Here is a 13131-nt window from a genome sequence, read left to right on the forward strand (position 1 = left end):
TTTGTTCCAGTCTATAGTGGTAAGGTATTTTAATTTTAATTTTTTAATTACTATTTTGAATTGATTTAACAGATCCACGAAGACTCATCCAGGTCCAGTTGTACATTTAAGTGACAGCCCAAGAGATGAAGGGAAAGTGAGTATTATAATGCCATTATTCTTGCATTTATTTTCCTCATTCTTGAATGAAGGTGTTTCTTACTATTATTTTGTACCTAACTTGTAGCACAGTTCAAAGCATTCAGCGTTTTCTAAAATTAAAATATGTTGAATGAATGAGCAAATAATGAATAAATGAATTATTCACACTAATAATGGTCCCAAATTAAGTCTTTATTTTCACCTAGAGCTAAAGTTGTTATTTAATTCTAGAATTTTGGGGAAGGTATGGAATTTGTGAAACAACTTGAGTTTTCAAATGTTCTATGCTGGAGTTTAACAATATACTTATCAATATCATTAATCATTGGCCTCTGCTATTCAGTTTTGGTAATGATAAATGGCCAATATAAAATAATCATAAATTATCCAATCATGATTTTTATAAATAGGTAATTATATAGAAAATGCTCTGAGATTACAGAAATAATCCTTATTCATTTGGATTATTCATAATTTTCTTTTGATGACGAGGAAACAAAGTTGATAATATGAAAAGATCTAAAGCATCATTATCACCATAAGTATAGCCTCTTTGTTTATTTTTAGCTAAGTACCATAGAAAACACCTGAGTAAATTAGTTAGTATAGATTTACTTCTTTATTTTTAAATGATAAAAACTCAATGTGCCTAATAAATACTGAGCCTGAAAGTCAAGTCTGCCTAATGATAATAGAAAGAACAATGAATTTATTCAAATTGATCCATAAATACAGTGTTTTATTTTGTTTTAAACTTTTAAATAGAGTGAAATTTTATTATTTTATTTTATTTCTTTTCAGTGTTCCAAAGTTCATTGTTTATGCACCACACCCAGTGCTCCATGCAATATGTACCCTCTATAATACCCACCACCAGGCTCACGCAACCCTCTATCCCCCTCCCCTCCAAAACAGTGTTATTCTAATCTGTCATCAGAATTTACTTATTTTTAAGGAAATGATTCTAAAATTCATAAGAAAAGTGTGCCTGGGTGGTTCAATCAGTTAAGCAACTGCCTTTAGCTCTGGTCATGATCCCAGAGTTCTAGGATCAGAGTCTGCATTGGGCTCCCTGTTCCATGGGAAGCCTGCTTTTCCCTCTGCGTCTGCCTCTCTCTCTCTCTCTCTCTGTCTCATGAATAAATAAATAAAATCTTTTAAAAAAATAAAATAGGGGCACCTGGGTGGCTCAACTGATTAAGCAATTGCCTTCAGTTCAGGTCATGATCCCAGGGTCCTGGGATACAGCCCCACATCTGCCTCCTTGCTCACTAGGGAGCATGCTCTCCCTCTCTCTTTCCCTCTACCTGCTACTCCACCAGCTTGTGCTTTCTGTGTCAAATAAATAAATAAAAATTCTTAAAAAAATAAAAAATAAAAATAAATAAAATAAAATTCTTAAGAAAGAGAAAATGTTTTTCTCCACATCCTTACCAACAATTGTTATTTCTTGTGTTTTTGATGTTAACCATTCTGACAGGTGTAAGGTGACATCTCATTGTGGTTTTGATTTGCATTTCCCTGATTATCAGTGATGTTGAGCATCTTTTCATGTGTGTGTTTCATCTGTGTGTCTTTGGAAAAATATCTATCCAGGTCTTCCATCCACATTTTAATTGGATTATTTGGGTTTTTTGGTGTTGTATCAGTTCTTAATATATTTTGGATACTAACCCCTTATTGGATATACCATTAGTAAATATCTTTTCCCGTTCAATAGGTAGCCTTTTTGTTTTGTTAATGGTTTTCTCCATGGTACAAAAGCTTTTTTTTTTTTTTTTAAGATTTTATTTATTGTTTTGAGAGAGAGAGATTGAACATGAGAGGGGAGAGGGTCAGAGGGAGAAGCCGAGTTCCTGCCAATTAGGGAGCCCAATGCAGGACTCAATCCCAGGACTCCAGGATCATGACCTGAGGTAGAGGCAGTTGCTTAACCAACTGAGCCACCCAGGTGCCCAGCTTTTTTTTTTTTTTTTTAAGTTTTATGTATTTATGGGTTACATAAGTGGCTTAGTCCATTAGCTTCTGCCTTCAGCTCAGGCCATAATCTCAGGATCCTGGGATTGAGCCCAAAATCATCAATCTTTCTGCTCAGCAGGGAGTCTGCTTCTCCCTCTACCCCCCCGCCCGATTGTGCTCTCTGTTTCTCTCTCAAATAAATAAAATCTTAAAAAAAAAAAAAAAGACTTATTTATTTATTTTAAAGAGAGGGAGCATGGATGTGAGTGAGAGAGAAGTGCAGAGGGAGAGAATCTTTTAAGCAAACTCTGCTGAGTGCAGATCCCCACCCTGGCTGGATCCCATGACCCTTGAGATCATGACTTAAGCTGAAAAAAACCAAGATGCTTAATGGACTGAGCCACCCAGGCCCTCTTGTACAAGGGGTATTGGATGTAGTCCAAGTAGTTTAATTTTGCTTTTGTTTTCCTTGCTTGAAGAGACTTATCTAGAAAAACATTTCTATAGCTAATTTCAAAGAAATTAAATTACTGCTAATGTTTTCTTCTAGGAGTTTTGATTTCAGATCTCACATTTAGGTCTTTAATCCATTTTGAGTTTATTTTTGTGTATAGTATAAAAATGTGGTCCAGGTTCATTCTTTTGCATGTAGCCATTTAGTTTTCCCAACACTTGCTTTGGCAGCACATATACTAAAATTGGAATGATAGAAAATTAACATGGCTCCTGGACAAGGATGACATGCAAATTAGTTATCCAAGGACGATTTGTTGAAGAGACTATCTTTTCACTATTGTGTATTATTGCCTCTTTTATCATAGATTAATTCACCACATAAGCATAGGTTTATTTCGGGACTCTGTTCTGTTCATTGATCTATGTGTCTGTTCTTGTGCTAGTATCATACTGTTTTGATTACTACAGCTTTGTAGTGTATCTTGAATTCTGGGATTGTGATACCTCCAGCTTTATTCACTGATGGTGGGAATGCAAATTGATACAGCCACTGTGAAAAATAGTAGTTTCTCAAAAAATTAAAAATGGAAATAAACCATATGGTCCAGTAATAACACTGTTGGATATTTATCCAAAAAAACCCCACAAAAAACAAAAAACCACACCCATTTGAAAAGATATATGCAGCCCCATGTTTATTGCAGCATTATTTACAATAACCAACATATTAGGTAGCAAGCCATGTGTCCATACACAGATGAATGGATAAAGAAGATGTGGAGTAGTGGAGTAGTACTCAGTACATTGGAGTAGTACTCAGCCATTAAAAAGAATGAGATCTTGCCATTTGCAACAATATGGATGAATCTGGAGGGTATAATGCTTAGTGAAATAAGAGAAAGACATATAATATGATTTTACTCACATGTGGAATTTATGAAATAAAACAAGTGAACAATGAGACAAGCAAAAAACTAGACTCTTAATTATAGAGAACAAATCTGTGGTTGCCACAGAGGAGAAGATTCGGGACAGGGGTGGAATAGATAAATGGGATCAAAAACACACTTATCTTGATGAGCACTGAATAATGTATAGAATTGTTGAATTATACATATTCCATACCTGAAACTAATATAAGCTATATATTATACTTTAATTAAGAAAAAGTAAGTAATAAATTTTTTAAAAAGCAAATGTTTTAAGGCATTTTTAAAAAAAATTTTTAAAGATTTTTTTGTTATTTATTTGACAGAGAGAGAGAGATCACAAATAGACAGAGACAGGCAGAGAGAAGGGGAGCAGTCTCCCTGCTGAGCAGACAGCCCGATGCAGGGTTTGATCCCAGGACTCTGAGATCATGACCTGAGTGGAAGGCAGAGGCTTAACCCACTGAGCCACCCAGGTGCCCCTAAGGCATTTTTTATTTTGTTTTTTTTTTTTCCAAGTTTTTATTTAAATTCCAGTTAGTTAACAGTGTAATATTAGTTTGAGGTATAGTATTTAGTAATTCATCACTTACATACAACACCCAATACTCATCACAGGAAGTACCCTCCTTAATACTTATCACCCATTTAAACCATCCCCCACCCACCTCCCTTCCAGGGAGGTAACTCTCAGTTCTCTATAGTTAAGAATCTGTTTTTCTGGTTTGCCTCTCCTCCCCCCCCCCGCCCACCCCGTTCATCTGTTTTGTTTCTTAAGTTCCACATACGAGTGAAATAATATAGTATTTGTCTTTCTCCGACTGACATTTCGCTAATACTCTCTAGTTCCATCCACATCATTGCAAATGGCAAGATCTCATTCATTTTGTTGGCTGAGTAATATTCCATTATGTGTGTGTGTGTGTGTGTGTGTGTGTGTGTAATCTTTATTCATTTATCAGTCGATGGACATTTGGGTTCTTTCCATAATTCGGCTGTCGTTTAGAAGAAATACAGTACATTGTCAATTGGAACAAGGGGATACAAAATGACCAGTAGATCTAAATGGATATTCCAGAAATGGTTCCGACATTTGGTGTAATTTTTGGATTTTAGAGAAGATGATTTAGGACATAATAAACTATTGAATAAATGGTGTTGAACAACTGGCTATTTTGAAAAAAGGTGTATGGACTCTACCTTACACCATTCACAGAAATAAATTCCAGATGGATAAGATATGTAAATGTTAAAATCACAACTCAGAAAGTTTTAGAAGAAACTATAGGAAATGGGTTTTTACTTTGAAGTAGGGACATCCTTGGACAAGACATAAAACCTAAAAGCTTTAAGGAATATACCATAACAAGACAATCATGACAAGAGACAGACAAGAAACTGGGAGATATTTGCTTACATATATAGTAGGCAAATAATAAACATGCAAAATATATAAGAAACTTATACTAAATCCTCATCTTTCATAATATGAAATCGGTAGATAATGTCTAATTAATATATCATGAAATGGCAATACCAACATATTTAGAAATATGGGAGTAAGACTACTAGAAAAGATAATTGTATGAGTTGAAGATGTGGTTGCCTCTTACCTCTAGAGAGCCGTGTTTGGCTGCTAAGAGGAGGAAATGACCTTACTAATTATTACTAGGGAAATGCATTATTCTATTTTTTCCATATTAGACTGGCAAAATATTAAAAATATTAATATCAGGTAAAAGGAAAATATTAATAATTGAAAAATGGATATCTAGATACAGCAGTAGCAGGTATATAAACCAGCATAGGCAATTTGGCATTATCACCATTTAAAACATATATTCATTATGATTTAGAAAATTCATTTCAAATGTCTATCCTATTAATATGATCAAGGGGATAAAATATTGAAAACAGCCTAAAGTTCAAAGAATAGAAAATTGAATAAATGAAGGCAAATATATTCACACTGTAGAATGCTGTGCTGATATGGAAAGTTCTTGAAGCCGTGATTTTTTTTAAAAGAAAAGTTGCAGAAAAATAAATACACTTTAAAAAACTTGAAAATGCATTTGTATTTGTATTATATATTCAAATACACAAGAAAAAAGTCCGGAAAGTGTATGTACAAATCTGGGTAGGATGCTGGAAATCAGAACTGGGAAAAATGATCAAAGGTATTGATTATTTCCTTTGTGTTCAAATTTTTATGAAAGAATATAATATGTTAATTTTGTAATTAAAATTAAAAGGGATGCAAAATAAGTTAGTAGTAGAGTCAGAAGGCTGTATCTTTGAATGTGGCTCTAGTACTTATTAGCATATAATCTTGAATAAATTATTTGACTTCTTGTAGACTAGTTTCTCCATAAACAGCTTTTTGATACAGAAGTTTTTTATTCAATTTTCCAGTCTTTTCATTTGATTCTTGCATTTTGTTTCTTCTTCAGGAAAACATTTCTTCCTGAGGTAAAATATAATCCTTCAAAAAAAAATCGGTTTTAAATCTTACCATTTCACAATTAGATTTTAACCTGAATAAATTTATTTTATGGTTGTTTGAGATAAGGGATATTATGTTTTTAAATATAAATAATTCATTTATTGAATTGTCATTTCAGTTACCACTAATGTATAAGAGCATCTCACTCATATATCAGTTCCCATATTTGGATAGTTCTTTTCTTGGACTTTTTCCTCTATTGTATTGATATATTTATTTATTACTGTACTTTTACTACATTTTTATTAGAAAGAACTAATAAAAGTTGTAGAAAATATCTTGTTATCTGGTAGGCCTGCCCCATCTCCCTTCTCCATCTAGGCTTTTTCTGATTTTTAATTGTACTATATACATTTTAGAATCACTTTATCAAGTTCTATGTAAATCCCTGCTGGAATTTTGTTTGAAACTTGGACATATTGATTAGAAAAAATTTACTTCATTAAGATACAAATGTTCCTATAAACATGATATATTTCCTTTGGTTTTCTTGCCTTTTTCTATGTATAGCTTTGAACATTTTGCCACAAAATTCTTTTTCTTTTAAACTACATTGTTAGTCACCATACAGTACATCATTAGTTTTTTATGTAGTGTTCCAAGATTCATTGTTTGCATATAACATCCAGTGCTCCATTCAGTATGTGCCCTCCTTAATAACTCATCACTGGGCTAACCCATCACCACCACCACCCCTTAAACTCTCGGTTTGTTTCTCAGAGTCTACTGTCTCTGATGGTTCCTCTCCTCCTCCAACAACCCCTTCATTTTTCCCTTCCTTCTTCTAATGTCCTCAATGCTTTCCTTATGTTTCACAAATAAGGGAAACCATATGATAACAGACTTTCTCTGCTTGACTTAATTCACTTAGGATAATCTCCTCCAGTCTCACCCATGTTGATGCAAAAGTTGGGTATTCATCCTTTCTGATGGCTGAGTAATATTCCATTGTATATATGGACCACATCTTCTTTATGCATTCATCTCTTGAAGGCATCTCGGTTCCTTCCACAGTTTGGCTATTATGGACATTGCTGCTAGAAACATTGGCATACATATGGCCCTTCTTTTCACAACATCTGTATCTCTGGGGTAAATACCCAGTAGTGCAATTGCAGGATCATAGGGTAGCTCTATTTTTAATTTTTTGAGGAACCTCCAAACTGTTTTTCAAAGTAGCTGCACCAACTTGCATTCCCACCAACAGTGTTAAGAGGGTTCCCCTTTCTCCACAACCTATCCAGCATTTGTTGTTTCCTGCCTTGTCAATTTTTGCCATTCTAAATGTTGTGAGGTGGTTTCTCAATGTAGTTTTGATTTGAATTTCCTTGATGGCTAATGATGATGAACATATTTTTATGTGTCCATTAGCCATTTGTATGTCTTCTTTGGAGAAGTGTCTGTTCATGTATTCTGCCCATTTTTTGACATGATTATCTGTTTTGTGTGTGTTGAGTTTGAGAGTTCTTTATAGATCTTGGATATCAGCTCTTTGTCACTGCAAATATCTTTTCCCATTTTGTGGGTTGTATCTTTCTTTTGTTGACTGTTTCCTTTGCTGTGAAGAAGATTTTGATCTTGACAAAGTCCCAAAATTCATTTTCACTTTTGTTTCCCTTGCCTTTGGAGATGTGTCTTGAAAGAAGTTGCTGTGGCCAATGTTGAAGAGTTTACTGCCTATGTTTTCCTCTAGGATTTTGATGGATTCTTATCTCACATTGAGGTCTTTCATCCATTTAGAGTTTATCTCTGTGTCTGATGTAAGAAAATGGTTGAGTTTCATTCTTCTGTATATAGCTTGTCCAATTTCCCCAACACCATTTATTGAAGAGACTGTCTTTTTTCCATTGGATATTTTTTCCTGCTTTGTCAAAAATTAGTTGACCATAGAGTGAACGGTCAATATCTGGGCTCTCTACTCTATTCCATTAATCTATGTGCCTGTTTTTGTGTCAGTACCATGCTGTCTTGGTGATCACAGCTTTGTAATACAGCTTGAAATCAGGCAATGTGATACTCCCAGCTTTGTTTTTCTTTTTCAACATTTCCTTGGTGATTTCAGGTCTTTTCTGATTCCATTCTAATTTTAGGATTGTTTGTTCCACCATTTTGAAAAATGTCATTGGTATTTTGATTGGGATGGTGTTGAAAGTATAGATTGCTCTGGGAAGCATAGACTTTTTAACAATGTTTACTCTTCCGATCCATGAGCATGGAATGTTTTTCCATCTTTTTGTGTCTTCATCAGTTTCTTTCATGAGTGTTCCATAGTTTCTAGAGTATAGATCCTTTACCTCTTTGGTTAGGTTTATTCCAAGTTATCTTATGGCTTTTGGTGCTATTGTAAATGGAATCAATTCTCTAATTTCTCTTTCTACACTTACATTGTTAGTGTATAAGAAATCAACTGATTTCTGTATACTGGCTTTGTATCATGCCACATTACTGAATTGCTGTATGAGTTCTGGTAATTTGGGAGTGGAGTCTTTTAGGTTTTCCACATAAAGTATGTCATCTGTGAAGAGAGAGTTTGACTTCTTCTTTGCCAATTTGAATACATTTTATTTCTCTTTGTTGTCTGAGTGCTGTTGCTAGGACTTCTAATAATACATTGAACAATAGTGGAGAGAGTGGGCATCCTTGTCGTGTTCCTGATCTTAAGGGAAAGGCTCTCAGTTTTTCCCCATTGAGAATGTTATTCGCTATGGTTTTCAAAGATGATTAGGAAATTGAGGAATTTTCCCTCTATCTGTATACTCTGAAGAGTTTTAATCAGGAAAGCATGCTCTATTTTGTCAGATGCTTTTTCTACATCAGTCGAGAGGACCTAGTGGTTCTTCTCTCTCCACTTATTAATGTGTTCTATCACACTGATTGTTTTGTGAATATTAAACCACCCTTGCATCCCAGGGATAAACCCCACTTGGTCATAGTGGATAATCCTTTCAATGTATTGTTGGATCATATTAGGTAGGATCTTGTTGAGAATTTTGGTATCCATGTTCATTAGGGATATTGGTCCAAAATTCTCCTCCTTGATGGGGTCTTTGCCTGGTTTGGTGATCAAGCTAGTGCTGGTCTCATAGAATGAGTTTGGAAGCTAACCTTCTGTTTCTACTTTTTGAAACAGCTTCAGAGGATAGGTATTATTTCTTCTTTTTTTAAAATTTTATTTTATTTTTTCAGTGTTCTAAGATTCATTGTTTATGCACCACATCTGGTGCTCCATACAGTATGTACCCTCCTTAATACCCACCACCAGGCTCACTTAACTCTCCACCCTTCTCCCCTCCAAAACCCTCAGTTTGTTTCTCATAGTCCGCAGTCTCTCATGGTTCATCTTCCTCTCTGATTTCCTCCAATACACTTTTCCTTTCCATCTCCTAATGTCCTCCATGTTATTCCTTATGCTCCATAGGTAAGTGAAACTTACTTGATAATTAACCCTCTCTGCTTGACGTATTTCACTCAGCATTTCTTCTTTGAATGTTTGGTAGAATTCCTCAGGGAATCCTTCAGGCCCTGGACTTTTGTTTTTTGGGGAGGTTTTTGATCACTGTTTCACTCTCATTACTGTTTACTGGTCTATTCAGGTTATCAATTACTTCCTATTTCAGTCTTGGTAGTTTATAGGTTTCTAAGAAGGCATCCATTTCTTCCAGGTTGCTTAATTTATTAGCATGTAGCTGTTGATAGTAATTTCTGACAATTACTTCTATTTTTTTGGTGTTAGTCATGATCTCTCCCCTTTCATTCATAATTTTATTAATTTGGGTCCTCTTTTCTTTTGGATAAGTGCAGCCAGTGGTTTATCAATCTTATTAATTCCCTCAAAGAACTAGCTTCTAGTTTCATTGATCTGCTCTACTGAATTTCTGGTTTCTAATTCATTGATCCCTGCTCTAATCTTAATTATTTCCCTTCTTGTGCTTGGGTTAGGCTTAGTTTGTTGTTGATTCTCCAGTTCTTTGAGGTGCAAAGATAGTTTGTGTATTCTGGATTTTTCTTTTTCTTTTTTTTTTTTTGAGTGAGGCTTAGATGGCTATGTATTTCCTCTTTAGGACTGCCTTTGCCATATCCCATAGGTTTTGGACCAATGTGTTTTCATTATCATTGGTTTCCATGAATTGTTTAAGTTCTTTGATTTCCTGGCTGACCCAAACATTCTTGAGCAGGATGGTCTTTAGCTTCCAAGTGTTTGAATTTCTTACAAACTTTTTCTTGTGGTTGAGTTCCAGTTTCAAAGCATTGTAGTCTGAGAATAGACAAGGAATAATCTCAATCTTTTGGTATTGGTTGAGACCTGATTTGTGACCTACTATGTGGTCTATTCTGGAGAAAGTGCCATGTGCGCTTGAGAAGAATGAGTATTCTGTTGTTTTAGGGCAGAATGTTCTGTATATACTAATGAGGTCCATCTGGTCCAGTGTGTCATTCAAAGGTCTTGTTCTTTGTTGACTTTTTGCTTAGATAACCTGTCTATTGCTGATAGTGGCGTGGTGAGGTCTCCTACTATTAATGTATTATTATCAGTATGTCTTTTCATTTTGGTTATAGTTAGTTTATGTAGTTGGCTGCTCCCATGTTGGGGGAACAGATAGAATAGATATTTACAATTGTTAGATCCTCTTGTTTGATAGACCCTTTAAGAGTTATATAGTGTCCTTCTGTATCTCTAACTATAGTCTTTAACATAAAATCAAATTTGTCTGATATGAGAATTGCTACCCCAGCTTTCTTTTGAAAAAGAAAGGTCTGTTGGCGTGAAAGATGGTTCTCCATCCCTTCACTTTCATTTTGGATGTATATTGTGGTTCAAAATCAGTCTTTTGTAGACAGCATATGGATGGGTCCTGTCTTTATGCAATCTGAAACCCTGTGCCATTTTATGGGAGCATTTAGGCCATTCATGTTGAGAGTGATTATTGAAAGACATGATTTTATTGTCATCATGTTGCCTGTGAGGTCCTTGTTTCTATAGATTTTCTCTGTAATTTTCTGCTCTATATCACTCTTGGGGTCTTTATCCTTTTATAGAACCTCCCCTTAATTATTTCTTGCAGGGCCAGCTTGGTGTTCACATATTCTTACTGTTTCTGCCAGTTATGGAAGCTCTTTATCTCTCTATTCTAAATGACAGCCTCACCAGATAAATAATTCTTGGCTACATGTTCTTCTCATTCAGTATCCTAAGTATATCTTGCCATTCGTTTCTGGCTTGCCAGGTCTCTGTGGACAGGTCTGACATTATTCTGATTCTCCTCTCTGTGTATATAAGGAATCTCTTCCCCCTATTGCCCTTAAGATGGTTTCCTTGGTTCTAAGATTTGCAAGTTTTACTATTACATGCTGGGTCATTGGCCTATTCTTTTTTTTTTTTTTAAGATTTTATTTATTTATTTGACAGAGATCACAAGTAGGCAGAGAGGCAGGCAGAGAGAGAGAGGGGATAGCAGGCTCCCTGCTGAGCAGAGAGCTCAATGTGGGGCTCAATCCCAGGAGCCTGGGATCATGACCTGAGCTGAAGACAGAGGCTTACCCACTGAGCCACCCAGGCACCCCGGCCTATTCTTCTTGATCTTGGAAGGAGTCCCATCTGCCTTAGGACATGAATGCTTGTTTCTTTCTCCAGCTTAGGGAAGTTCTCAGCTACGATTTGCTCAAATATATCTTCTAGTCCTCTCTCTCTCTCTCCACTCCCTCAGGAATCCCAATAATTTTGACATTGGAATGTTTCATGGCATCATTTGTTTCTCTAATTCTGTTTTCATGGATATTAAGCTGTTTGTTCCAGGCCCCTCCTGTTCCTTCTTTTCTATCAGTTTGACTTCTAGATCACCAGTTCATTCTTCTGCCTCCTTTACCCTAGCTATTAGAGTATCTAGATTAAATGGGATCTCATAGATAGCATTTTTAGGTTCTGCCAGATCAGCTATCATTTCTGCCCTTAAATAATCTATGTTGCCATTAATGGTTTTCTCCATCCTAGTTACCATCCTCATAACTGTTGCCCTGAAGTCTATTTCTGACACCTTGCTTATATCCATATCCATTAGTTCTGTGGCAGAGGTCACAGTCCCTGAGTCTTTTCTATGTTGGGGATTCCTCCTCTCAGTCATTCTGTGGAGGGGTGGTTGAAGGAATGTATAGAATCCAAATTATTGACCATAACCCAAGCAAGATGCACCTGTTTTTTTAGGACTTTAGGGTTATCTGCCTCTTATACTTCCAGCCTCTCTTCTGGGGGTTGGACCTGCCTGGCTGTGCTGTTACTCAGGCAACCATGTTTGGGCAGAGTAGCCCTGCCCCCTTTCAGGGGGGAGGGCTCAGTGAAAACCAGTATTTGGGTTTTGTTATCTGGCAGCTTTCCCTGGCAGCTTTCTGCATCTCTTCTGAGAGAGCAGAAGTGACCATATCCAAACCTCTGTCTCAGAACAGAGAGGTTGCAGTCTGTTCTTCAGTGTGCTTTCCAGGCCACACTTTCTCCATTTCTGTCTGCAACTGAAAACTGCAGCATCCTGGGTTGTGCGCCCCAGAGCAGCACTCCCAGCCCTCACTTCCTTGTCCAGGCACCTCTCTGCCCTTTGTGCTTCTAAAAGCACCAGCTTCCCCCAGTTCATGCGCATGCCACTGCAGCTCCAGGTTTCACTCTGAGGGGTTGTCCTAAGGTCCTTTCCCTGCAACCTCTGTAAGTCCTTGCTGGGTCCCCAGCACAGGAGGCTTTTATGGGTGGGTGGCACAGGATCCTGGAGGCTCCCTCCCTCCTCCATTTATCTTCCGATAACCGCCCACAGAATCAAGATTTCCCCGCTTCATACCTAGAAACCAACTGCCAGAGATATTCTGCTTGTAGAGATCCAGATATATCTTCTTATGTCTCAGGATGATTTTGTGGGTGTTTGGAGTGCTCTGGTTGGTAGCCATTTCAGAGGACCAGTTGAAATAGAGTCCCCTACTCCTTTGCCATCTTTGTGATGCCCTTCCACAAAATTCTTACATGTCTTTTGTTAGTTGAATTATAAGTACTTTATAAATTTTATTGATCTTGTGAATTAATTTAATTAAATTTTAACTTTGATATTTGTATATAAAATATTTATTTTGTTATTTTGTGTTCATTTTATCACCAGATGTTCTGTTTTT

The 13131-nt window shown here is 36.2% G+C and overlaps 1 protein-coding gene and 1 pseudogene across 8 annotated transcripts in view; both read left to right on the forward strand.

Moving 5' to 3' along the window:
* STXBP5L (syntaxin binding protein 5 like) overlaps nt 1-13131 on the forward strand; it is a 411609-nt gene that overhangs the window by 176028 nt on the left and 222450 nt on the right. For all 8 annotated transcript variants that reach the window (XM_032852349.1, XM_032852345.1, XM_032852351.1 and 5 more), the window contains exon 7: nt 73-136. In XM_032852349.1, the coding sequence (XP_032708240.1) occupies nt 73-136 (64 nt within the window). The remainder of the gene's footprint in view (nt 1-72; nt 137-13131) is intronic.
* On the forward strand, nt 2773-2871 carry LOC116864844 (annotated as a pseudogene).

The sequence above is a fragment of the Lontra canadensis genome, unplaced genomic scaffold, assembly GCF_010015895.1.
Source record: "Lontra canadensis isolate GAN:19392208 unplaced genomic scaffold, GSC_riverotter_1.0 scaffold6, whole genome shotgun sequence".
NCBI classification, from domain to species: domain Eukaryota; kingdom Metazoa; phylum Chordata; class Mammalia; order Carnivora; family Mustelidae; genus Lontra; species Lontra canadensis.